At 42.1% G+C, this 27,323-nt stretch overlaps 2 protein-coding genes and 1 long non-coding RNA gene across 6 annotated transcripts; 2 read left to right on the top strand and 1 right to left on the bottom strand.

Moving 5' to 3' along the window:
• Nucleotides 1-6,481: 6,481 nt before the first annotated feature.
• Nucleotides 6,482-13,211, bottom strand: WDR53 (WD repeat domain 53). 4 transcript variants are annotated; one of them, XM_084846986.1, is made up of 3 exons: nt 12,594-13,211; nt 9,804-10,299; nt 6,482-7,276 (listed from the first exon to the last, which is right to left on the bottom strand). In XM_084846986.1, the coding sequence occupies exons 2-3, from the start codon at nt 10,281-10,283 to the stop codon at nt 6,701-6,703; spliced, it is 1,056 nt and encodes a 351-aa protein (XP_084703112.1). In that variant the 5' UTR covers nt 10,284-10,299; nt 12,594-13,211; the 3' UTR covers nt 6,482-6,700. The 4 variants fall into 4 exon arrangements, with proteins under 4 accessions (XP_084703112.1, XP_084703111.1, XP_084703109.1 ...); XM_084846985.1 differs by lacking the exon at nt 12,594-13,211 and adding an exon at nt 12,260-12,288; XM_084846983.1 differs by lacking the exon at nt 12,594-13,211 and adding an exon at nt 12,116-12,269.
• FBXO45 (F-box protein 45) lies at nt 12,358-18,662 on the top strand. Its single transcript, XM_084846987.1, has 3 exons — nt 12,358-13,045; nt 15,014-15,370; nt 15,781-18,662. The coding sequence occupies exons 1-3, from the start codon at nt 12,770-12,772 to the stop codon at nt 15,964-15,966; spliced, it is 819 nt and encodes a 272-aa protein (XP_084703113.1). The 5' UTR covers nt 12,358-12,769; the 3' UTR covers nt 15,967-18,662.
• Nucleotides 18,663-20,864: 2,202 nt separating this feature from the next.
• Nucleotides 20,865-23,734, top strand: LOC146351267 (uncharacterized). The gene is made up of 4 exons (XR_014789565.1): nt 20,865-21,069; nt 21,276-21,378; nt 21,625-22,985; nt 23,484-23,734. It is a non-coding gene; the product is annotated as an uncharacterized LOC146351267 (long non-coding RNA).
• The last annotated feature ends 3,589 nt before the right edge of the window (nt 23,735-27,323 follow it).

Genomic DNA, 27,323 nt, shown 5'->3' with positions numbered 1-27,323 from the left:
GTCAAAAGCAGAGTTGGAAGAGAGAAAAGTCAAGATAGCAAGAGTGCTTCCAGAAAAGTGAGAAGACATTGTGCAACTATTCAGTCTTTTCTTTCTTAATAGAATTTCCGCAGTAAAAGATGGAAGAAGTGGTAAGAAAATGGGAGGGTTGTGAGTTGATGATGCCATCTGGACACCCCATAAAACTCCACAAATGAGGCAGGGCGATGCCATAAAATCCTCATCTGATAGTATCCCAGGAATGAACAACATGATCCAGGAATTCGGAGGCAAATGGAATAAGCAAGAGTGGCTGATAAAGGATGAGAAGAGGTTAAGGGAGGTTGTCATTTTAAGGTGAGGCAGTTGCTGGTGTGTTTGAACATAGAGGGAAAGAAGTCTGAAGAGAGGGAAGCCATGCAATGGAGAGGGTAATGAGTTCAGTGTGATTTGCTTGCAAGTAAGTGTACATAGGAATGCGGACTTAATATACTTTTTCCAGAGTGGTAGCCATTTTAGTCTGTTGCAGCAAAAATAGTTTTGTGGCATTTTAAAGTCTATAACACATTTCATAGTCTTTAAGGTGCCACAAGACTTTGTTAATATACCTTGGCATCATTGCCTGGCTTGGCCTAAGTTCAGTTCTGTTGCAGTGACAACTCCACATGCAGAAGGTGTATTATGCTTGTGGAACACAGCTCTTATAGGAACATAGGAAGCTGCCTTATACTGAGTGAAACCACTGGTCTATCTAGCCCAGTATTATTGACACTGACAGGCAGCAGCTCTCCAAAGTTTCAGGCAGTTTTTCCCAGCCCTACCTGAAGATGATGAGGATCATACCTGGGACCTTCTGCATGCAAAGCATGTGCTCCACAACTGAGCTACAGCCTCCTCTCACTACAGCATTGTGCCCCCTCCACCCCCAAAGAAAAAAAAAGTGAAGCTAAATCCAAAGATGTTCCATTGGTCAGTTTTTATGCACCTCCTCATACATACAGAATTTAATGTAGAACAGGAGAGCAGACAACACTCCTTCAATATCCAATGACCAATTCTTTCATCAGGATCCATTTTTAAAGGACGTTGTTTTCTGCACATTCATAATTATGGGTCTTGTATCTACAGACCCATTTAGAACTAGTCATGTGCTCTTGAACAGCTGCAGGTAATAAAATCCAGCTGCAGGTAAAAAAATTCTTGGTGCAATAGGAGTATACAAGTGATGTGGGATTCAAAGCTTACAAAAAAGCATGTCAGTGTAGTCAAACTGGATTTGATCCTAGGGGAACCAGGTTGTCTTGATCACAAGCAGGCTAATCTCTTCTCCTTCAGCATTCACCCTTCACCTGTAATATGGAAACTACTACCTAACCTTGAAGGACTGCAAAGATGAGAAATACATATTGTGCACACGGGAACGTCAGTCCTAAAAACACATTTACCCAAATGTCAGTTCGCGGACATTTATATCCAAATACATGTGCTGAGGATCACAGTCCCAAAATGCTGTTATAAACAATTGCACAACTGCTGATTTAAAAAATTATATTCCAGAATAAAAAAGGAACAAGAAAAACCTTCTAAACTCTGTAACCCAACTAGTTAAACATTTCATTCAATTTAAAATTTCTATAGAAATAAAAGAATGCCTAATAAAAAAGATTTAACAACATTTAAGGCCCAGAGAATGGACATTTTCTATCACCATCCCTCCAGAGCCTTTATACAGCACCACTGCATTTTAAAAAGGAATCTTAATATGTTTATTATATATTACTTTTCTTATTGTAAGTTACCATGGAGACCTGTCAGGCAGAAAAAGCAAGATATTAATATCCTAAATAAAATAAATATCTAACATATAAGACATTCAACTCAAAGTCTATGTTAAGTCCTTCCACAACCTCTCCCCAACAAAGCAGATCCATCTGTTGTCTCCCATTTGTGACCTGTTTAATGTCTTGTTCAGAGCACACAGAGATATAGCCTCTCTGGTCATCTTCAGGGAAAGAAGAAAGGTACGTTTGAATGCTGGCTGGCTTCTCTTTTGTAGCAGGCAGCAACCATAAACACAGGGAATCCAACTTGTACTGAAGGTCAGTTTTCACTTAAAGCTTTTTATAGCCAGCACATCCAAGGATAGCTTATTAACACATGCCCACAAGCACATTATTTACTGAACTGTAACAGAGCAGCTGTGACAATTTCTCCTGCTTATATGATTTGCTTTCATGAAAACAAAACAAAGGATGCAATCCTACATATACTTACCTGAGAGAAAGCCATACTGAACTCTGTGGCACTTGCATCTAAGAGACATGCACAAGATTGTGTTGTAGCTTGTTGCTAGTATACCATAGATATAATTAGAGTCATATTACATTGCCTGTCAGAAGAACAGTAGATTACTGCTTACACCTTTCTGTATTAAAGTATTAATGTTACCAAACACGTTAAATGCATTTCTTCACATGTAGAGGTTTTATGTTTGTATTCATGTTTTCCCAATACTTATCTATAACAATATATGTTGCTCATATCAGATACAAAGTGTACATATGTGAGAATAAAGACGCAATCCTATGCATGCTGGCTGGGGCATGCAGGGAGTTGTAGGCATTTTTTCTGTCTAAACATGCAAAGGATTGCACCCTAAATTGCCATTCCCAACCTTAAAATACAAATAAACAAGTGGGAAAGGAATACATCTATTTTAAATAGAGAAACAGCTATTTATAAATGCATACATTATTTGTATCCAATGATATATCTTGTTCTCTTGTGATGGCAGAATAAAAATGACATGTGTAGTTGTATGCTGGTATCAGGACCAGAAATCAAAATATGTCCCAAGAACCAGGTGCTTAATACGTTCAGGCAGAGATGTTCATTCAGATGGCAGGCAGAGCAGGACCTTTTCTGTAGAAGCCCAAAATTGTGAAGCATTTTGCTTAATTACACCAAAACTCATCTCTGTAGGTTTTAGAACATTATTTTGTAACTTTTCCTTTCAGGGAGATTTGGGAGATTGTTTATAGATTTTATAACTTTGTATGATGTATTTTTGTTGCATTTGTTTACTTATTGTGAATATATGTAGGATGGCCTTGATTCTTATATCTGTATAGGTTGGAATTGGCGCCCACCTTTCTTTCCTTATTTTTAAAGACAGGGAATATTTAAAACAGCAAGAGGAACTGGAATGTTCCTCATTGGCGGCTTTCTGATATGAACAGAGAACATCTCTATTTTTACATCGTATGAAGATTATACAAATGTGCAACATAAATAGAACGTGGCATCCGCGTACCCTCCAATGGTGCCTGTGAGGAGATTTCCAATGTGGTGCCCTCAGGCACCTGAAATTTTAGTATTTTTTAATTAAATTTTTTATATACGTACATGGATTTGTATGAAATGCATACAACTTTCTAGCAATTATACGTGGGCTTCAAATATCCAAATAACTTTGCATTTGAAGGTGGCGTGTATATGCCACCCATTCAAATACTGAAAGTGTTGTAAGGTCCTCAATCTAATGCATTATATGAGGTGAATGTTTACGCTTTCAGTGTTGTAATATCAGTCTTTTACCCATCACAAAGGACACTGAGAATCCATTTACATTGACCAGTTGTTAATTTCCATGAAGCAGGTAAATAATTCAAAAGAGCGTGTACATCAGTGAATATTAAAGACTGTTCCACTACAACATTTATCTGTGTAATAACCTCCCCACAAAAAGAAACAACTACTGGACACTCCCAAAGCATATGTTTAAAAGAAACATTAGCTGTGTTGCAGCCAGCATTAAGCTGAATTATACCATTCCTTATTAAAGAGATGTTATGATGTCCAACAGACACAAAACATAATTTTTTGTCGAATAAGATGCAGGCCAAGATCCATAGTCTCGACAGATAGACGCCAAAGCAGCAACCCACTGATTAGGCATTTTGTGGTGGTGCCCACAGCAGTTTCTCTACTTCCTAAATGTACCCATGAGCTCAAAAAGGTTGGGGACCCCTGGGTTAGGTGAACCAACAACATAAAGGATTACCAGTTCAGTGATTCAAAGGTAGTTTTGAGATTTCACTTGTTCTGACTGCATTGCTTAAAAAATTATTCAGGGTGCGATCTTATGCATATTTAGAAAGAAAAAATCCTACAACTCCCAAGTTGGGAGTTGTAGGACTTTTTTTTCTTTCTAAAGATGCAGAGGATTGTGCCCGTAGTAACTCAAATTTTGGGTAAAGCAAGCCTTTGGTATAGGATTCAATCCTCCAAACTATGAGCTGTAGAGCTTGTGTACTTCTTCCTCCCCTCTAGTTCACAGCTTCACTTTCAATTTGCAGTCCCACACTAACCATAATTTGCTGCGAAGTGCAGATTAGCAAACTAAGACTAGCTCTTGCCCCCACTTCAAACTATGGTTTCCAGTTATATTTAGCACTCACTCGCCAAAACAAGAATTTGCTGATTTGGATATCGTAGCCAATGTCTGCCTGCCCTTTTAGGATACTTGCACAATTGCATAGATATGCCTTTTGTTTTTACCATAGTATCAAACATGTCTTGTTTGAAATTCTAATAGAACAGCGAAACCCACATCTTTCTGCATGACAAAAAACAACCAGACACAAGATTAGACTCTCCTGTACAATTTTTTTTAGTTACTCCTCTATACAAAAGCTTTATCAATTGGTTATTCTCCAAAAGTATGAAAAGATCCAAGAAAAACCCTGGAGTTTGGAGTATGCTCTCTCTTACCATTCCTTGTACTGTTCAGTTGTATGTCAGGATTTATCAGATATGCTGGTCTTATAGGGGGAAGGGTGTGAGTGGACAGGAGGATACTTTTCCTGGCAGAAACTTGAACAGTTAGCATTTTGAAGAATTTTTTTTAAGTTAGTGGGTTGCATCCAATACTAGCTGTCTGCCAGTGGAATGAAAACCCCTGCAGCCCCCCAAATCTGCTCTGAAAGGCCCAGAACAGATTTGGGGGCTGCAGGGTGAAGAAAAGCAAGGGGAATTCTTGTGCAAATGGAACTCTGCTCAAGTGATGTTGGATTTAACCCTATATTTTCAAAATGTGTAGTAAGAGTACTTTTTAAGGAGAAATTGCATATTATATTTTAATAGCACCAAAATACTTTTTTTTTAAAAAAACCAGCCAAAGTCTCTAAACCCAGGGATACAGATAGTTCTTGAATATACCAATTCTCTCAGCAATAGGCTGAGAAAAAAAAATGGAATTTCTATTTCTTTATGTGCCAAAACGTTTTCTAGAAGAAACCAAGATTTTCTTGCATTATTTTTTAACACTGCAGGATTCTTTTGAACTCAATTCTCTGTTTAGTAACCAAGATGTAGAGAAAATATGATATCTTGCATCCACCCTGGACCAAGTCAGGATTCCTCATGGATAAAGTGCACATTAAAGCTCAAATCTAAAGACTGTGTTCATATAGCCCAATTGACTTCAAAGTGCATTGAAGGGTGTGCAAGATCAGATCAGTAAGGATGCTCCAAGGAAAGGAACCAGAGTTCAGCTTTTTGGCTTCTGTTACTACTAACATAATACATGCATAACAAATTGGGCTGAGCATAAGAGGCTGGGGGACTAGTGAACAATGGATCAAACTAAATGGACTTAAAACAGACAGTTTCCTTTATGACTAATTTGCAAATTACATAAAAAAAGGACGAAGCTGTGCAAACATTCTCAGCTTTTTCTTCTAGCATTAACAGTCCCTTATACACTCTCACTCACACTCTCTCACACACACACACCAGTTATAAAGCTGAGCATATTTAACTATCTTAAACAAGCCAGGAATCTTTCCTCAGTACTGAACTACCCACCACTATCTTCTGCTGCCCATTGCCACTGGTCCCACTCCATTGCCACTGCCCAACCCTCCACCTCCTAAAGCTTTGGGGAGGCTGCCGGCGGGGGGGGGGGGGGGGCACAATGGGCGCCATACCCAAGGACCTCAAACGTTGTGTTGGCCCTGATCTTACATCTTGATGTTGCATCTTAATCATAAAGGTGGTAAAGGTGTCCCCAACCAGTCGTGTCCGACTCTAGGGTGCGGTGCTCATCCCCATTTCTAAGCCGAAGAGCCAGCGCTGTCCGAAGACGCTTCCGTGGTCATGTGGCCGGCGTGACTGAACACCGTGGTGCATGGAACGCTGTTACCTTTCCCGCCGAGTCGGTACCTATTTATCTACTTGCAATTTCTTGCTTTCGAACTGCTAGGTTGGCAGAAGCTGGGACTGAAGACGGGAGCTCACTCCGTCACGCAGCACTCGGGTCTCGAACTGCTGTCCTGCTGACCTTCCAGTCTGCAGTTCAGCGTCTTAACCACTAAGCCACCGTGGCCCCCTTTGCACATGTATTTTAATGTCTTATGTCAGTGGAACAAAAGCATATGCTAAGATATGCCGTCTTTATTTTTTTCTCTTTTAAAATCAGAGATCTTTATATACGCACACATTCACAATTGACTTTTTATTAGCAGTAAGATCATACCAGATTTAGCCCAATATATCCCATCATTGATATAATTACATTTATCAACTGCCAAAATAAATATTTTAGCAATATACAGAAGGGCTGCAGTTGGTTTAATTTATTGGAGGTAATAAAGGTGGTGCATCGAAAAAAATGGGCAGGTCCAGTAAACCACAGAATCAGTTACTTGCCAAAATATGTCTAAGGTTCAGCAATAGGATAGATCGATATACTGCTAGTCTGATCAGCAACCAGTACTCTCCTAGAGCCTTTAATCTCGGCATACGAAATCCAGTTCACCTTCTCTCCATGTTCAATGGTTAATTTTGGTGAAATTGGCACACACTCATTTGCAAATTCTGCATTCATTTTGTCAACCTTCTTAGTGGTATTGGGCATCTTAGTTTTCCTTCTGTGAATGGACCTGACTGGACTCTTCAGTGTTCCTATTTCATTGCTGACATCCCACAATAACACTCTGCCATCGTTTCCTCCTGTAATAACCCAATAGGTGTCTGGTAGAAAGAAAACCTGTGACACCCCTAAGGAGTGACCCTTAAACGCCATCTCCTGTTCAAACTTGGCACCTGTTACTCGGAAGATTCTGATTTTACCATCTTCAGCTCCACAGCCAAAGACATTGCCACAAGTAGAAACGGACAAGGAATGGGCCAGGGGTGGGTTAAAGAGCTGGCCAGCTGCCTGCTCGTCTGCTTCCTCCTCTTGCAAGTTCACTATCCACAGTGGGCGAGCTTTCTGCAAGTTCCACATCATAACCTTCAAATAGAAAATTCATAATTATTCCATAGTACTAAAAGGTTGTCATGTTTGTTTTACTTTCTGTACAAAATTTAGAGTTCCCTTTATGTTGTCCTATTCCTAGAATCAGAAATTGAGGCAGCTCTCACAAGTGATGCGTCTTTGAAGTCAACTAATTAAACGGAAAAAAGCACTATTGACTACAATGTATATTCTGAATCAAATAGTTCTCATATCGCTATTAAGCTTTTATGCACTTGTTTATTATATCCTTTTACCAGCTGAACAGAATATCTGCTGCTGAAAGATGAGAGGTTCTCAGTCTTGCCTGGTGATGTTACCTAAGTTGTGAAAATTTAGTTAGCATTCCTTAGATAACACAGACTTATATATTATTGACAATGGAAATAAATTGAAGAAAATGAGCAAACATGATTTCTTCCTTAAAATTAGAAGCGACACTGTAAAAAAAAAGAAAAGAAAAAGAACATTAACTCTGTATATCACAATTCACCATTACACAGGCTTTTAATACAGATGACTCCTACTTAAAATAGATACATTAATTTGTTTCTTATCTCTTGTGCTTAATCAATTTTCTGTCTCTTGTATCTCTCTATATTCTACTCTCTATCCTTGGGAGAGCCATCCTCTCCCTAGAAAAATCAGTTTTTCTACATGCATTACTTTATTCCCTGGCAAAGGTTTTCTCATGCTAATAATATTGTCTTCCTAAAATAACCAATGGAGGGAGCAATGGCCGCTAGTCAGAGGCTAGACTGCCATAGGATATGTGGTTCCCAGAGAACCAACCTTCCCCCCACTTCCGCACTGCCTCACGGGCAGTGTGGAACAGTCTCGCACTCTGAAGAGCACGGAGCAGCAAAAACGGGGCATTCTGGGGCGGGGAAGGTGGAAATGCCAGTACAACACATCCTATGTGTTGTCCGGCAGCCTCCTCCCCTGCTCCACTGTCTAGCTGCAAATGCAGGGCAGGAGAAATGCAGAGGGAATTAGCGCTTCTGTGCTCTTCCTGCCCTGCATTGGATACGCGGTTGCCTCTGAGTTCGGAGGCAGCCGCCTATCTCCATAGGATTGCGCCCTAAAATTGCTTATGGGGTTTAGGACTCTATGGCTCATAGAATCATAGAATAGTAGGGTTGGAAGGGGCCTTCAAGGCCATCAAGTCCAACCCCCTGCCCAATGCAGGAATCCAAGTCAGAGCATCCCTGACAGATGGCTGTCCAGCCTCATCTTGAACGCCTCCAGTGTGGGAGAGCCCCCTACCTCCCTAGGTAATAGGTTCCACTGTCGGATTGCTCTAACAGTCAGGAAGGTTTTCCTGATGTTCAGCCGGAAACTGGCTTCCTGTAACTTGAGCCCATTATTCCGTGTCCTGCATTCTGGGATGATCGATAAGAGATCCTGGCCTTCCTCTCTGTGACAACCTTTCAAGTACTTGAAGAGCACTATCCTACCTCCCCTCAGTCTTCTCTTCTCAAGGCTAAACATGCCCTGTTCTTTCAGTCTCTCTTCACAGGGCTTTGTTTCTAGTCCCCTGATCTTCTTTGTTGCCCGCCTCTGAACCCCCTCCAGTTTAAGCATCCTTCTTAAAAATGATGCCCAGAACTGGACACAGTACTCCAGATGAGGCCTAACCAGTGCTGAGTACAGGGGAACCAGTATTTCCTGGGATTTGGAAGCTATGCTTCTATTAATGCAGCCCAAAATAGCATTTGCCTTTTTTGCAGCCATATAACATTGTTGGCTCATATTCAGCCTGTGATCGACAACAATTCCAAGATCCTTCTTTTTTCATTCAATCATGGTTTGGAGATTGGGAACTGGAAGGGAAGAATTTATGCATAGGAAGAGGAAGAGAACCCATAGCACACTCCTATGGTCTGGAGACTGAAAACATGATGCCTGAATTGAGCTTGTACCACCATATTTTGTTACATTTTTACTTCCGCATTATCTATAAGCTTAACCTTTATAAAATCCTGAAGAAATTTCTCACATCAGAAAGAGAGTATCCAGCAGGTATTTAAGACTAACCCTGGATGTCTCTTAAGGAGACAATTGCCAAGTTTCAGTCCAGTATAAAAGCCATATTCCCAAACTCAGAAGCGCTACCCATGAATCACAGAGGAATTAGGGCTATAGTTACCCAGTGGAGAAAGGGGAAAATACTCTGCACATTCTCAAAGGCACTCTTTATTATTTAACATGCTCCAAGGCTAAGCCCTACTTTAAACCATCTCAACATCTGATTTAGCCACATTGATACTGTGGCTCCCAGATAGCCAACTTTCCAAGAGCTAATCCTTTTTGTCTTGCCTGCTGGTTTTACCTTATCTTACACAGATACTATCCTTAAAGAGAATGTCTCTTTTCCTGAACAATAAATGTGTAATAGAATTGTGTCTACAGGCACATGAGGCTCACAGACAGATTAAGATAAAATAGGAAAGTAGAGAAAATCTTTACGCACACATTTGGCCAGTATGCGATATATAGCAAATTTTCATCTGCTGCTAATCACCTTCATATCCAGACCACATGAAAGAAGACTTTGAGGTCTCTCAGGCCGAAACACAGCAGATGCACAAATATTTGAGTGCCGTCTCAGGCAGCGGCTTAACTTCTTGCTTTCCAAGTCAATGATGGTTATTGCTCCAGAATCATCTGCAGCACCTAAGAAACTGTCTGTTTCATTTACTGAAAGACAATTGATCTCTTCTTCATTTACATGGAAACATTCAACTGGCTCCTTGAGACATCTGGTATCCAGCATGCTAACAGTCTCCCCATGAGAAGCATATAGTCTTCTGGGACAGGTGGGAGAAAACACAACACTAGTGACATCATCAGCTTTCTGGATCTGTACATTTTCTATTGGACTCCCTTCCTCACTCCAGAGAGTAAGCTCCCCTCCTTCTGCTCCTGAAGCCAACAGACCATCTTTGCTCACATTCAAACATAATACTGAAGAAGAATGTCCACTGGTCCACTTCTCAGCCATAGTATTTCGAGAGAGACTGAAAAAAACAAATACTGATCAGTAAAGTAAGAGTTGTTCCTGATATAGCTTGAGAGATGCAGTATCAATAGGCAGATGCATTAGGATCATTTTGAGATATTAGTTTCTCCAGGGTACAGCATATTTGTTGTTTATTCGGTCAGACGCTTCCGACTCTTCGTGACTTCATGGATCAGCCCACGCCAGAGCCATGAACTCCAAGTATATTGGCATGTCATAACAACTAACTAAAGCATTATGAGAGGCAATTCCTCTTGTAATTACTAAGCCTCTGTCATACTTCAGTGCCTAAAGCATGGGTGGTCTTGCCCAATATGGCCAGCTCACTTTCAGGGCCTAGCAACCTACAAAACAGAATTAAAATAAACAACACAGATGCTAGACAGATATCTGCTGGGGGATACTCTAGATTTCCTGCATTGAGCGGGATGTTCTAGATTCCCTGCATAGGCCTAGATGACAAATAAGAGGCTATCCATCAATAATTCCAATAAGCTTCTCTACAATGGGGTGTGTGTGTACAACATAGATTCCTCTATTCTGTATTACTGAAGCCTTTGTGGACCACAAAAACTTCTTCCTAACATATCACAAGAACTAGGGGTCTTCTGTGATGGGCTCTCGATGACTGAATTTAACACACTTGCACATTGCAAAACTGGTAGCTAACATTAGGCATTGTTATGCCACCCTTGAAGCCACAATTTCTAGTTCTAGAAGAAATAATATTAATGTATCAATCTGATTTTGTTTCACATGAGAAGCCATTTGTTTAGCTGTACAATAACTGTGTCTAGTTGTACATTATAGCTCATCAGCGTATTTTTTCATATGGCATGAACTCAGAGAGCTGCAACCAGAAACGATAATGGGAAATTAAGGGTGCAGTCCTATCAATTGCACCCTCAGAGATTGGAAGCCCTTGAACTTGGAGGTGTCTGATCATCCAATTCAGGGCAGGAGGAGTGGTGGAGGCAATCGTTGCCTCCCTGTCTTCCCACCCTGCAGATTTCACTAGACGAGCTTTTTAGTCCATCTAGCAAGGGCACTGCAGAGGGGGAGGTAAGGAGGCTGGAAGAGGCTCAAGATAACTTGTATCCTGGCCACTCTGGTCTCCTCCTGTCCCACCAGAATGCTCCCTTTCCTCCTCCTCCAATAATGCTTTTGCAACCTCAGAATGCAGCTGACACGGTTCTTTCCATGCTGGCTGCAAGGGGTTGGGTCTCCAACCCCCTCTTTCAAAGTCACAGCACTGACTCCAGCCTCACAAGGGGGATTCTGAACAATTCTATGGTCCCTGGGATTCTCGCCCAGGGACGATAGGATTGCTCTCTCAGTTTGGGAAGGGCAAATCACTGACAGTAACAGTGAATTTCTGTTAGTAAAACAAAACAAAAAATCCAAACATGTCTATTCTTTGTGGCAGGGTATTTGAAAATTAAAAAAACACACACACAAATTTACCCCACTGAACTCCCTGAAATTGACTTTTGCACAAATACACTTAGGATCACACTACATGGTTTAGAAGACAAGCCCTGGCCATTACAGGGTACAAAAGTGAAAACAGGAGTCAGAGTAAGTGAGACAGCTGGGCAGTGATTAGTACTTGGCTCTGGCAGGTATTGACAAAGAGAGGAGCAAACACCTACACACAATCCTCAGGACTAGGAAACCACTTGGTGAAGGGTGCGGAAAAGTAAACAAAGAACTAAGGTGAAAACAGAAGGCTCCTTGGGAATAAGAAAATGGCAGTAAAAATAAGAAACGGCAGACGGTAAGAGCTAAAACGAGCTGACGGGTCAGAAACTCACCCAACCCTAAAAGTGTTTAGTCGGAAGTAAGTTTAGTCCACGGCTCCAACAGGACTTACCCCCCAAATAAGTACCCCAAGCTCCCCCCTCAATACTTTACGAACAAGACTTCAGTTGCCGCAAACAGCCTCCCCATACAACTACCTTCTCTTCCGGCGAAGAAAAATTACGTCACCCCTTTTACACTGACAGGTGAGGTTGTTGCGCGCATGTATTTAGAGAAGCCCCGCCCTCCCCCGCACGCGGACAGCTGTGCCCTCACCCAATATGGCCGGCTCACCTTCAAGGCCTAACAACCTACAAAACAGAATTAAAATAAACAACAACGCCGTCGCCTGAGAGGCAAGCGACAGGAGCCTAGATTATTCCGGCCGCTGCTCCGACGGCTAATCCTAGCCGAGAAGCAGCAGCGGTTCCCGAGGGCTCCTGAAGCTGAGCCCCACGCAGGCTAAACGCCTTCGTTTCCGCCCGCCCTTACCGGCAACGGGTGGGGAGGACGTTGAGCGTCCGGCCCTCCTCCTTCCCTAGCTGACGGCGCGAGCCGGATTGGTCCGCGGGCTGGCTGGTGGGCTCGCGGCCTCGCACCGCCTCCGCCCGGGTCGGGTTGGGCGCCGCGCGCAGGGCACACGGGCCGGTGGTCGGTCGCCTGAGGCGATGGCGGCGGCTGCCAGCGGCGGGGCGCCGAGCTCGGCGGCCGCTGCGGCGGCGGCGGCGGGGGGCTGGCGGCTTCCCGGGCGGGTGCTGGAGTTCGTGTTCTCCTACCTGGACCTGCGGGAGCTGCGGAGCTGCGCGCTGGTGTGTAAGCTGTGGTACCGCGTCCTGCACGGTGACGAGAACAGCGAGGTGTGGCGCAGCCTGGCCGCTCGCAGCCTGGCCGAGGAGGCGCTGCGCACCGACATCCTCTGCAACGTGCCCACCTACAAGGGCAAGGTCAGGCTCGCCGTTCCGCTCCCTTTGCGCGCGCAAGCAAAGAGATGAAGAACGCAGGGCTGGAGGGGAAAGAAGGCGGCGGCGGCATCGCCTCACCGAAAGCGCTCTCCGTCGAATCCAGCCTTACCCGACTTGGCGCCCTCCAGACGTGTTGGACTACAACTCCCAGCATCCCCCGCCAGCATGACCATGGTGGCGCGGGGTGGGCGGGCTCCGAGAGCCCTACTCCGACAAAACCGGAGGGCACCAGGTTGGGCAAGGCTGGTCTAGTCCCATAGCCATCCCCACTTCTCATGCTTAATTTCTAAAATTAGAGGTGCCCGGTAGTAGTCTGTTTAGGAGTCATGCTTTATGGGATAGGATCGCCATTTCCCTTAAATTCAGATTTGTGGGAGAAGGTAGAACTATTCAGTAGTGTGTGTGTGTGTGTGTGTGAGAGAGGGGGGGACTTCTGCACATGCTCAAAGGCACTGTCAGTTTATTACTTTGTTCCTAAGCAGGGCTCTGGCATTGAAAACGAATTCTGGGGCTATGCCTTGGCTCAAATGAAACGCAGCCTGCATCTTTCACTGGTGCACATGCACATCAATGGTGTGGAAAGTCCCCTTAAAGCCATATTATGTTGATGTGGCACCTCCACAGAGCCGCTGGCTGCAGGTCAAATGCCTTTTATGTTAGGAGTTATGATGTTAAAGTTAGGCAGGTATATAGTCCTAAATTGTAGCAGCCATTCCACATGAGAAGGGAAGCATGACCACTCCATCAGCTCTGCTGAGAGACCAGCTCCTTTTGGCTCTTCTCCATCCCAGCTGGTCACTATAAATACTTGAGTTTGAGGTGTCTGAGTTTGACTACCTCTTCCCTCCCCATTCCTTTTTCTTTTTGTGTTGTGTCTTGTAGGTTGTAAGGCAGGAAACGTCTCATTTCTTATTGATCTGTAAGCCATTCTGGGAGCCTATTTTGCTGAAGAGCAGGGTAAAATGCTTTAAATTAAGGTGGGCAAGCTTGGCCCTCCAGATATTTCGGCCTACAACTCTCATCATCCCTCACCATTGGCTATGCTGGCTAAGGCTGATAGGAGTTGTAGACCAAAACATCTGGAGGGCCACAAGTTGCCCATCCCTGTTTAAATAAATAAAATAAACAATTACAAATAAATAAGCCACCATCCTGGCAGCTGGGCTCAGGTGGTTCCACCATTTTGAATATGCAACCCCCACTCAGGGGTTGTTGTGTTGTATGAACCTGGCAACTGTTGGTTATGCAAGGGTTAAACAACCCATGGTCTGTTTTAGGGTTATGGGAGGGCACCTAACCCTTCTGCATTAGGTATGTGCCTTTGTTTAACCCTTGCATAACTCATGCTCCCTGGGTTCGCACAATATGAACAGGGGTTGGATATGCAATTTGGGGCCTGCAGTCATTGCAGCTTGACATGGGTTAACTAAGCCCCAGTGAGCTGCTGTGTGTCATCTGAACTCTCATTGTCTCTTTGGAGCTGGCATGTCAGCTTGCAAACATCTTGCAATTATGTGATGTTTAAAACATACTTTTAAAAATGGTATCTGCATCTACTAGGCTGTTCATGCCAATAGTGCTTGTTTTCACAAACAAGAAACAGCTGAACAGTTTTTCTAGCTCTGCTCTCTTTTTATTGCATGTTGTATGAGCCCCATTTCCTAACTTCACATTTCACTCTCAGATTTTCATGGTTCAAACCCTCCCCCCCCCCCATATCTGACTTGTACCTGGAGTCTTTAGGTCTTAGTTCTTATTACAGAGGTACAAAACAAGGCTTGCTCAGATAAGTTGGGATGGGAGCACAGGTAAAGTCTTAGGATTTAAGGAAACAACTAATCTACTTTTTATTAGAGACTAAATTTATATGTTCGCATACTTTACAATCTTGTGTAGTTTGGCAATCTTATCTCAAATTCCTTTCTCTTGTTTAAAACTCCTCTGCATTAGGTACGTGCCTTTCAGCATGCTTTCAGCACCAATGATTGTTCTAGAAATGTCTACATTAAGAAGAATGGATTTACTTTGCACCGGAATCCCATTGCTCAGAGTACAGATGGAGCAAGGACCAAGATTGGCTTCAGTGAAGGCCGTCATGCTTGGGAAGTCTGGTGGGAAGGTCCTCTTGGCACGGTGGCAGTAATTGGAATTGCTACAAAACGTGCTCCCATGCAGTGTCAGGGCTATGTGGCACTCCTAGGCAGTGATGACCAGAGCTGGGGCTGGAATTTGGTGGACAATAACTTGCTTCATAATGGAGAAGTCAATGGCAGCTTTCCCCAGTGTAATAATGCTCCAAAATATCAAGTGAGTGAAATTTGGTGTGTACTCAAATTTCTGTTGGATCTGTGAAGATCTGTGTCTTCAAGCATTTTTGCCTATCGGATTGTGATGTGTTTTGTTTTAAATTCAATTCTATGGGTATTTACTTGGAAATAAGTCACTGGTTCAGTGGGGCTTACTCCCAGGTAGGCGTGTGCCTAGGATTGAAGTCTGTTTGAAGTTAAACCAAGCAGTCATTTAAAGCCCCTTGTGTGACAATGAGATGACTGCATCTTAGTTTTACTATTAACCAGTAGAAAACCTTTTCAAAGGGGTTATCTGTATTAATTACGTATGTATTTTTCTCCCCATGAATTGTTTTGTCTCTAGCATCCATTTGCCATCTTTGTCTTGTCCTTTTCATTTTTTTCAATCTTTCCTGTTTTTGTTTACAGATAGGTGAGAGAATTCGTGTCATCCTGGACATGGAAGACAAGACATTGGCTTTTGAGCGAGGCTATGAGTTCCTAGGAGTTGCATTCCGGGGACTGCCAAAGACATGTCTGTATCCAGCAGTGTCTGCTGTGTATGGCAACACTGAGGTGACGTTAGTTTATTTGGGAAAACCTTTAGATGGATGACACCTTTGTTTTTTAACCGGAACATGAGAATCAAGTTGACAATATGGAGAAACCTGCATGTTGGTTAATAGGAAAGCATGAGCAAAATGTGTGGATGTATGTCCAAGAAACATCCAGGAAAACCAAAACTTGTGATCTAGAAGACCAGCTGTACTGAAGAGAGTACGTTAACATTTCCTTTTTCTGCCGGACCAGAAAAATCCTCAGGGGGTTGCTGTTGGTTGAATGGACAGTTAACTGCATGCATGTTGCATAAGATTTTGTTGCAAAGGTGGCAGTGTGGAATGTTGTACATATTTAAGGAAGTGTTTAATAGAAATGGTTGAGGAAGTTACCTGAGACGTGTGTGTAGTGTGTTTTGTGGAAAATATTTCCATTTTTAAAACTGTTTGTTCCCTTCTGGCCTCTGATCCAGTGTGTTTCACCAAAGGTAACAAACTGATTGCGCTTTATTTAATGTATTTTAAATGTACTGAGAAGCATAGTCTCAGAACTGCAGTTTTCCAGAGTTAAATATTGTGCAGCAACACTGAAGTGTATTTTAAAGACTGTTTCTACATAACACTTAAAAAATTAGAACAAAACAAATGGTTGTTTTGGGGATATAAATTTTTAAACACCCCTCCCCCATGTCAATTGTCAGCTTCTTTCGAGGAGATGGATAACATATATACAAGTGCATTTCTTTTGCTGTATAACATCTCTTGTGACAAAAGTTGATACATATGCTTATTGTAAAATGGCTGATTGATAGCTACAAGTGTGTGTGTGTGTGTGTAAGGGTAAAGTCCACTTCCAATATGAATGTTTTGAAAATTAGGTTTCCGAAGTACCACCCAAATATTTACTGTTTTAAAATTCCATGGAATAATTTATCTTTAAACATTTAAACCATTGAGTTTAAATAAATTGAGGTTTAAACAGGAAGCAAATGTCTAAACTTGAGTTTCAGGTATGGGGTCTGTTGTTTGGTTGTATGAAAACTTACTGTGTAGGCTGAGAAATCTTTCTGCTGAGCTAATGAGTTGTGTACAAAGGAGGCATTGCAGATGATGAAGTAACTGCTTTCCCCAAGGCAATATTCCCCATAGCGTTCCAGAACTCTGCCATTCTCTGGCATCGTTCTGGCACAGCTTATATGTCTTAATCTTGAAAATCCACAGACCAACTTCTGGTACTGTAATGTTGTTTTGTTTTGCCTTATACATCTATTTATTTATAAAACACTTTCAGTCTGATCCTATGAACGTTTCTTTAGAAGTAAGTCCCACTGCATTCAATGGGGCTTACTCCCAAGAAAGTATGCATAGGATTGTGATCTTTGAGAGGAAAAGAGGTATTGTTTACATTCTTTACTACAGAATTTGAATTACCAGTCTTGCAGACATCTGATAGTACCTTAGGTGTGCAAAAGAGAACAGTTTTCTTAGGGATCTTTATTCTTACTTAAGCCAGAGAAGGCTGGCTGAGTTCTGTGAGTGCTGCTAAACACTACTTTTGTATTTTTAGTAATAGACGTTTAGCCTACATCTGTCACTGCATGAAAGGTTTAAAATGGTAGCTCCTAAGCCAGTATCATTAGCATCAGTAGTTAACAGTAGCTACGGTGCTCATGTGGTCACCTTCCCAGCAACCTAGCCATCTTGCTGTAGGTTTAGCCAGCTTGTTACCTGTCTCCCTATCTTGTCAAATAATAGTGCAATCCTTTACATGCCTACTCTGAAATAAGTTCTATGAAGTTCAGTGGGACTTACTCCCAGGTAAATGTGTATAGGATTGCAGCCTAAAACATCTAGCTTTAATCTTGTTTCCAAAGCTTTGCTACTGCCTCCTTGTAGTTGCTGCAGAAGGAACCCATGGTTGATTACTGGATTTGGACTGTAAATCAGCTGTCTACCTGCAATTTTTGGTTGATGGCATGGCATGAGATGGTGGTGGTGATAGCATTGGATTACTTGGAAAGAGATTTCCTTCACAGGCTGCTAAAAATCTGAGGGGGAAAGGGAGGGTTCAGAAAAGTCGAGAGTGACTTTGCTGGGAGAGTCATATGCTTGCATGTTCTCAGTTGGTCAGGCTTGACTCCTTCCCAGACCTTCATTTCAGTTTCCTTCCATGCTCAGATGCTACAAAACTGCATTTGGGGCCTGCGTGGCTTTAAATATTTGTTCTGTGTGTAGTATATCACTTAACAGGCCAGGTTCATTTCTTGTCTGTTTCTAAAACAAAGTCAAAACAAAGCAAACGAATACTGTTTGACATATGGTACTAAGAAGCAGTGAATGAACTGGGAAAGATGGGTGACTTCCAGAAAAAATGTTGACTGTATACTATGCTATAAAATATATCACTACAAAGATCCTATGGCATGAGCTGAAATAAAAGAAAAGCTTTTGTTAGATTAATATAGTCTCCCTGTGCAGTCTTGGATAGTTTATACTCTGCATTTATTTATGGATTTCAAGTAGAGAGCTGGTCCTAAGAACTGTACCAGGGAAGTTTGTTAGGTTTTATTTCCATTTATATAGGATGTGCTGTCTTCTTTCCCCATACATGTGGCATAGCATTCTGGTTTTGCCAATTGATCCATAATTCCTTGAGGCACAGGGAACACATTTATGTAAATAAACATCTTATAACTTATTACCTGAAGATCAACTGCAAGTTGTACAAAATATTGAAATAAATTACTAAAATATAAAAATACTACTTTGTAGTATTGTGTTTTATAGTTGAGTGTGTAAATGGAATAGAATGGTCTATCCTAGAGATTCTAAGATATTTTCTTTTTGAATGGAATACAGAGAATTATTAGAGTATTCCAGAGATTGGCTAATGTCAAATTGTAAATTTATCTGAGGGTAATGCATTGTTTGATTTATATATACACATACACACGCGCGCGTGTGCATGTGAGAGGAAAAAAAGGCTGGCCTGCAAAAACTTTACTGCCTGGTAGGCTGTTCAGAAGTTACTTATGTAGTACAGTAGCTTCAGATAAAATACACTTTTGTTGCTGCTGCTGCTGTTGTTAAAGATCACTTTCAGTCTCAAAATAGAAGTTACCCAAGTAACATTTGCTTACTGCAGAAGTCTGTGGAAGAATTAAGCGTAAGGACCAGTCCAAGCATAACCCAGGGTCATAGTTATCCACATAGTGTGGGGTGGACAACTTTAGTGTAGGCAATGGTGAGGGATGATGGGAGTTGTAGGTCAAACCATCTGAAGGGTCACAAGTTGCCCACTCCTGACATAGTGGATCATGGGGTAAAATCCCAGGCTTGCACATTCTCTCACATCAGGCATATAACCTTAAATGAGCATCAAGAGTGTTGGCCCTGGTTCTCATGACAGGTTGTGTACTGGATGATGGAGGATGCATAAGGTCATGGTTTTCTCTTGTGCCCCCCTGCTTGAGTTGCCTGTGTGTCTGGGCTTTGTGTGAATTGACTTTCAGATGCTTTTGCCTTTGAATCATGGAAATCACAGTAGTAGGGTGTGATAACACAAAATTGGGTATAGGTTGCCACTAGGGTTACCAGATCCTTGCTGAAGATGAATGGCTGTTCTTCTAAATTCTTCCTTGCAATGGAAGAGTATGCAGCTGCTCTGTTTCTTGACCTTTTTAAATCCTTTTTTATGCCTCTTCTTTCCCCACCCCCAAAAGCAAGTGGGACTGTGCTATGGGGTAAAATCAGGGGATGGAGAGTGGAAGAGGGGACTGGTCAGGAGATCAGATGGGTCAGAAGGTACAGAGGTTACAGAGTGTGCTGTCTTGAGGCATTTAAGCCTGTAACCTTAGGTATATTTAACTTGGGAGGAACACAACTCAATGGGACTTAGTTCAAGTAAACACGTATAGGTCAGGGAAGATCTTGCCAGCCTCATATATTACAGTACCCCACAATTATGCTTCTTACTGCATTGAAGCCTATCCACCCCCCTTGTGGAGGAAAGGAATAGGAGACATGGGAGGGAGGAGCAGTTCTGGGGTAGAGTGGGTCAAAGGTAGGGCAGGTGGAGTAGATGCCTAGGAAACACTTGAGAGAGGTTGGTGGATGCCTGGAAAGGGAAAGACCATGGTTGTTGGGAGCATGGTTAAACTCTCCTTCCCAGTAAAGGGGCGATGAGTAGGGAGAGGTAGTTTTGTTGCCGTATGTGAGGATACTAGCACTTGAAAATCAGCCTGGGATGATGGATGAATAGTCCATATCTAAGAGAGTGAATGGATGATGGATGAATGAGAAGCATGCTGAGGTTTGTGGGGTTTGCATGAGAAAGACAGGATGAATGGATGCTGAAGGGGAGTGAAAAAGGCTTGCTCCCTGACAAATGTAACTGCATGATATATGTGTCTGCTCCATTCACATGTTATGTTTTTAGACACATACCTAAAACATCTTGGGGGTGCATTTAGAAAACGTAATGTGTGAAATGGCCCTCAGAAAAGACTTCTGTTCGGAAGATAGACACTTCAAGAGGCCACACATGAACTGCAGCTCTTGCTGTTGGGGTAAAAATGTCCTGATACAGTGTGCTTGGAAAAAAAAGCACACTACATTCTTAACACCTATTTACTGAGTTGTTTGGGGACAGCACTTTAAGCAGCACCTGCTGGGTGTAGATAGCAGGACAGGAGAATCCCTGAAGGAAGCACTCTGACTGAGGCTACAATGTGGTGGTCACAGTTGCTCAAGTCTGCTTATACAGGCAAATGAATTATGCCTTTGGATACAGGGGCAGGGTTGCTGTGGAAAGGCAGTGCTTGGAGTACCTCCTTTCAGCAGAAGCTTTGCAGTGAAGCAATTTTAAGGGCACAAGGTGGTTGCATGTGCAGCTGTTGTGTTGCAGTAGCTGGCCTCTTCCTTCCCCTTTCATTCACATGAGTAGCTTATTTCACTGATTGGCCAGGAAGATGCTTTGGACTCTTGTTCTTACGCCGAGGTCTGAGAATGTGTTTTGACCAAACTGCAGGGGATTATAGTCATCTGGCGCCCTTCTTTTAAACTGCTACCTTACGTTGGAACATAATACAAAGAAGCAGAACTCCTATTTGGCATCTGAGTTCGTAAAGTTTTGACATGGCTTTTCCTGTGCATTGAAAAGGTCAGTAATATTTGCTTCCCCACCTACCTTATTGATGATACGCATTAATGTTTGCTCAACATGTAACTGCATATTCCAGATGGTACACTCTTTCCAGGACAGTGCATGTATGTGATGATGAAAAGAGTAGCAACACAAAGAAACTTAAACTCCAGCACCAACTCTGATATAGACAACAACTGATTTATGGTTGCTTTATTCTTCAGATCACAAGCAGGCAAGAAATGACCCAAAAGGATAACATTTGGTTGTATCTGGCATGCAGATCGATATAATGAGAGGCTCTGTAGTACAAAGGCTTATCTCCATGTAAGTGTACATAGGATTGTAGCTTTAGTTCCACTGAGGTCAGTGGGTGCAATCCAGATGACATTGGGAGCTAGGACTTGTGAAATGAATTAGAATTGATGTGTGTTTATTAACAATAGGATTTCAGTAGGAATTGTGTGGCCAGATCCCTCTGGGTTTTGTCCACTGGTACTAAATGGGATTCAGTCAAAGCATTCTGGCTCATTGAAAAGATGCAAATGAAAATCTATTTAATTTTCCTTACAGAATGGCTATGTGGAGGAACAAGAAGTATGAAAATAACAAATGGAGCCTGCAACAAAATGTTGCAGCATGAAGTGCTATTGTTCAGGATTCTAGCCACTACAATCGCTATGGCTGCTGAGCACACTCAGTGGGGCTGTTTTGGTGCTTCCCGTCTTAGGGGTTTTTTTTCCTAAAGATTTTTTGTACTTCTTCAAACTTCAGGGTTCCCCTAAGCCTGTTGGTGCCTCCCTTTTGTGCGTGTGTGGTTTGGTTTTAGCTATATAAGCCACAGCACTTGTAGCTGAAACATCAGAAATATGAATGATAAAAAGTGAAACTTTGTGGAGTGGTACTTAGGAATCTCTCATGTACAGAGAGAGGAGAGAAAGTTCTTGTCCTCATGGAACTTAACTTTTCTGCCAATAGAAATGTTAGTGAGCTTTGGCTATACAACGTTTGTGCCATTTGGCTTCAGTGCAAGATAAGTACAATTTGACTGGACTATAAAAAGCTGTACTGTCACGTCTGTATATGAATGCTTTCTATTGCCTTTTTATATCCTGTCCATTAATATATTGTTGTAGATGCTGGCTGACCATTATCAATTTATGTTTCATCTATCTGAACTAATGACAGGAGATGTGTTTCTGACAGCTGGAAACTCTTCTCCTGCGTCTGGAATGTAATACCAAGCACAGTTGGGAAAGGTGACACCCTCCAGTTGTGGAAATACTTTGAAGCAGTTTGAGTTGGGGGAGGCAAAGAGCTGTGAGTTGGTTGAAGCATCTTTGGGTGTGCAGAGGCTCTCTGGGAACCTGATGCAGGATTAGTGGCTGTGGAATCTGAGTGTAGGAGTGCCTATTTGCTATTCTAGCATGCTGTACCTGTATATTTGTAAATAAAACAAACATTACAAAGATACCATATATCTCTCATCCAAAGAAAATGGAAGTCTGTAGGCCGCTCCAGGAGCTTTTGAAATAGGGAAAGTGAGTAACAACATAAAGAGATATAAGCTGGCTGCTAATAAGAAGCTCTTTCAAAGAGTTAGCATTTGGTACTTTTGTACTGTTTTTTTCAATTGTGTTCCTTTTCATATTTTTGTTTTAAATTGCTTTTATAATTGTGCTTCTTCGTAAGCCACCCTGAAAACTCAGTGAAGGACAGGGGACATAAATCCTACAAGAAATAACTAACGTAAATTTAATGTGTCTGCCTTTGCCAGATAAATGTGTTGGCAACCTCTGTTTAGGCCCAAATTAATATTAATGACTTTTCTGTTCCAGGTCAGAATAGTATTGCGGGGTGGGATGGGGGGAGATCCACTCTAGTGTTCTAACACCACGGGACAGCAGCTTACCACAAAAAGGCCAAATGAAATGGTAAGTAAGTATAATGCAGGATAGAATATCTTCAGATGTAAACCAGTGTGACGGGGTATATGTTAACTAATTTCTAATGCACAATAGTTACATTGTTCAAAAGCAAAAAAATTCCATGAGTTGCAAGGTAAAAAATTCAGCTGTCATATGTGTTTGTTCGTGATTAATCTTAAAATGTGCATACCCTTTAAGGGCCCCATCATGAATGACTTAATATGTAGTTTTGGAATGGTAGTCTGAAAGATAGTGGGGGTAAAATGAAGGACCACTTTAGGATGCTTATTGCCTGCTGTACCTTTATTTTTCATTTAGTAAATGAGGTGTCTATTTTACTCCAGGGGAGGAGGAGGGCAGGAAAGCAAAAGTACCAATTTCTCTTTGAGAGTCATAATAAATATTGAGTAAAGAGAACTGGGCTATTAAAAGAATCTGGGATTTGAGGTCTCTGCAGATTTGTTTAATGTTGCTGAATGCTAATATTTTTTCATTTCTTTTCAGTTTTATCGTCACAACAACCCTGTGAGATTGGTTAAGCTGAGAATCAGTGACTTGCCCAAAATCTCCCGAGTCTCAGTCCAACACTCTAACCACAACAGAAAAAGCAAAATGGGTTTAAGAGAACTTGTGAAGTGGAAGATTAGGATGGAGCTACAATTAGATAAATTTTAATAAAATTAAATAAAATAACAAATCTGTACTACAAAGTGTAAAAAGTAATTATAAAAAAGTAATTATATAACAAACCATATAAAATTGTTGTTGTTGTTCAGTCATTCAGTCGTGTCTGACTCTTCATGACCCCATGGGCCATAGCACGCCAGGCCTTCCTGTCCTGCGCTCTCTCCCGGAGCGTGCTCAAGTCCATATTCATTGCATCGGTAATGCTATCTAGCCATCTCATCCTCTGCCATCCCCTTCTCCTTTTACCTTCAGTCTTTCCCAGCATCAGGGTCTTTTCCAGAGAGTTTTCTCTTCGCATTAGGTGGCCAAAATATTTGAGCTTCTGCTTCAGTATCTGTCCTTCCAATGAGCACTCAGGGTTGATTTCCTTTAGGATGGACTGATTTGACCTCCTTGCAGTCCAGGGGACTCGTAAGAGTCTTCTCCAGCACCACAGTTCGAAAGCATCAATTCTTCGGCGCTCAGCCTTCCTTATAGTCCAGCTCTCACAGCCATACGTTACTACTGGGAAAACCATAGCTTTGTTTAGACGGACCTTTGTCGGCAAGGTGATGTCTCTGCTTCTTACTATGCTATCTAGGTGTGCCATAGCTTTCCTCCCAAGGAGCAAGCGTCTTTTAATTTCATGGCTACAGTCCCCGTCTGCGGTGATCTTGGAGCCCAAGAAAATAAAATCTGTCACTGCTTCCATTTCTTCCCCTTCTATATGCCAGGAAGTGATGGGGCCAGATGCCATGATCTTCGTTTTTTTAATGTTGAGTTTCAAACCAGCTTTTGCACTCTCCACTTTCACCCTCAACAAGAGGCTCTTTAGATCCTCTTCACTTTCTGCCATTAGGGTGGTATCGTCTGCCTATCTGAGGTTGTTGATAATTCTCCTGGCAATCTTAATTCCGACCTGTGATTCATCCAACCCAGCGTTTCTCATGATGTACTCTGCATATAATTTAAATAAGCAGGGCGACAATATGCAGCCTTGTCGTACTCCTTTCCCAATTTTGAACCAATCGGTTGTTCCATGTCTGGTTCTTACTGTTGCTTCTTGACACTCATACAGGTTTCTCAGAAGACAGGTAAGGTGGTCTGGTACTCCCAGCTCTTTAAGAATTTGCCACAGTTTGTTGTGATCCACACAATCAAAGGCTTTAGCTTAGTCAATGAAGCAGAAATAGACATTTTTCTGGAATTCTCTTGCTTTCTCCATGATCCAGCAAATGTTGGCGATTTGATCTCTAGTTCCTCTGCCTCTTCGAAACCCAGCTTGTACTTCCAGTAGTTCTCGGTTCGCATACTGCTGAAGCCTAGCTTGTAGGATTTTGAGCATAACCTTGCTGGCATGTGAAATGAGCACAATTGTACGGTAGTTTGAACACTCTTTGGCGTTGCCCTTCTTTGGAATCGGAATGTAAACTGACCTTTTCCAGTCTTGTGGCCACTATTGAGTGTTCCAAATTTGTTGGCATATTGAGTGCAGCACTTTAACAGCATCATCTTTTCGGATTTTAAATAGCTCACCTGGAATACTGTCATCTCTGCTAGCTTTGTTGTTAGTAATGCTTCCTAAGGCCCACTTAACTTCACTCTCTAGGATGTCCGGCTCAAGTTCAGTGACCGCACTATCATGGCTATCAGGGACATTAAGATCTTTCCTGTATAGTTCTTCTGTGTATTCTTTCCACCTCTTCTTAATCTCATCTGCTTCTGTTAGGTCCCTGACTTCTTTGTCCTTTATCATGCCCGTCTTTGCACAAAACGTTCCCTTGATATCTCCGATTTTCTTGAAGAGATCTCTAGTCTTTCCCATTCTGTTGTTTTCCTCGATTTCTTTGCATTGTTCATTTAAGAAGGCCTTCTTGTCTCTCCTTGCTGTTCTCTGGAACTCTGCATTCAGTTGGATATATCTTCCCCTTTCTTCCTTGCTTTTCGCTTCCCTTCTTTCCTCAGCTACTTGTAAAGCCTCATTAGACAGCCACTTTGCTTTCTTGCATTTCTTTTTCTTTGGAATGGATTTCGTTGCTGCCTCCTGAACAATGTTACGGACCTCCATCCATAGTTCCTCAGGCACTCTGTCTATCAGGTCTAATCCCTTAAATCTATTCATCACCTCTATTGTACATTCATAAGGGATATGATTTAGGCCATATCTGAATGGTTTAGTGGTTTTCCCTATGTTCTTCAATTTCAGCCGAAATTTTGCAACAAGAAGCTCATGATCTGAGCCACAGTCAGCTCCAGGTCTTGTTTTTACTGACTGTATAGAGCTTCTCCATCTTTGGCTGCAAAGGACGTAATCAATCTGATTTCGATATTGACCATCTGGTGATGTCCATGTGTAGAGTCGCCTCTTGTGCTGTTGGAAAAGAGTGTTTGCTATGATCAGCGTGTTCTCTTGGCAAAACTCTATGAGCCTTTGTCCTGCTTCATTTTGTACACCAAGGCCATGCTTGCCTGTTATCCTGGTGATTTCTTGACTTCCTACTTTAGCATTCCAATCCCCTATGATGAAGAGGACATCTTCTTTTGGTGTTAGTTCGAGAAGGTGTTGTAGGTCTTCATAAAACCGATCAACCTCAGCTTCTTCAGCCTCAGTGGTTAGGGCATAGACTTGAATTACTGTGATGTTGAATGGTTTGCCTTGGATTCGTACTGAGATCATTCTATCGTTTTTGAGATTGTACCCCAGTACTGCTTTTCCCACCCTTTTGTTGACTATGAGTGCTACTCCATTTCTTCTAAGGGATTCTTGCCCACAGTAGTAGATATGATGGTCACCTGAATTAAATTCGCCCATGCTTGTCCATTTTAGTTCACTGATTCCCAAGATGTCGATGTTCAATCTTGCCGTCTCATGTTTGACCACCTCCAGCTTACCTTGATTCATTGATCTGACATTCCAGGTTCCTAAACAATATTCTTTACAGCATCGGATTTTCTTTTCACCACCAGACACATCCACAGCTGAGTGTCCTTTTGGCTTTGGCCCAGCCACTTCACTCTTTCTGGCACTACTTGGAAATACCCTTTGTTCTTCCCCAGTAGTATATTGGACACCTTCCGACCTGAGGGGCTCATCTTCCGGCGTCATCTCTTTTAGCCTTGTGAAAACCCCCTTCCATGGGGTTTTCTTGGCAAGAATCCTGGAGTGGGTTGCCATTTCCTTCTCCAGTGGACCATATTTTGTCAGAACTCTCTGCTATGACCTGTCCGTCTTGGGTGGCTCTGCACGGTATAGCTTATGGCTTCACTGAGTTACGCAAACCCCTTCGCCACAACAAGGCAGTGATCCATGAAGGGGATAAAATTGTACCCAAACCAAAAAATCGACAGTCCAAAAGCATATTAACATTCCTGAATTGTAATAATCATATAGTAGGTTATACTAATACACATCAACCTGTCCCAGACATGTTTCAATCCCAAGGGTCTTCATCAGTGGGATTAAAAGTGTTACCGTAACTATAACCCCAAATCATTCAGTTTTATTAAGTTAATTTTCAAAATTGGACCTGCAAGGAAAAAAACAAAGACAAAGATAGCAGGTTACAGTCACCCTTTGCTATTTTCATTAAATTAAACAAATTTAAACTGATAAAGATATGTTTACCAGAAATCACTCTTGTATAGCTTGTCTGTTTCATCTACTTCGGTCGGTTACTG

The sequence above is a fragment of the Heloderma suspectum genome, chromosome 3 (genome assembly GCF_057233095.1).
Source record: "Heloderma suspectum isolate Gila_16-S chromosome 3, 16-S_ref, whole genome shotgun sequence".
Taxonomy (NCBI): Eukaryota; Metazoa; Chordata; class Lepidosauria; order Squamata; family Helodermatidae; genus Heloderma; species Heloderma suspectum.
The sequence above is the reverse complement of the archived record's forward strand: the minus strand, read 5'-3'. Positions and strand labels throughout refer to the sequence as shown.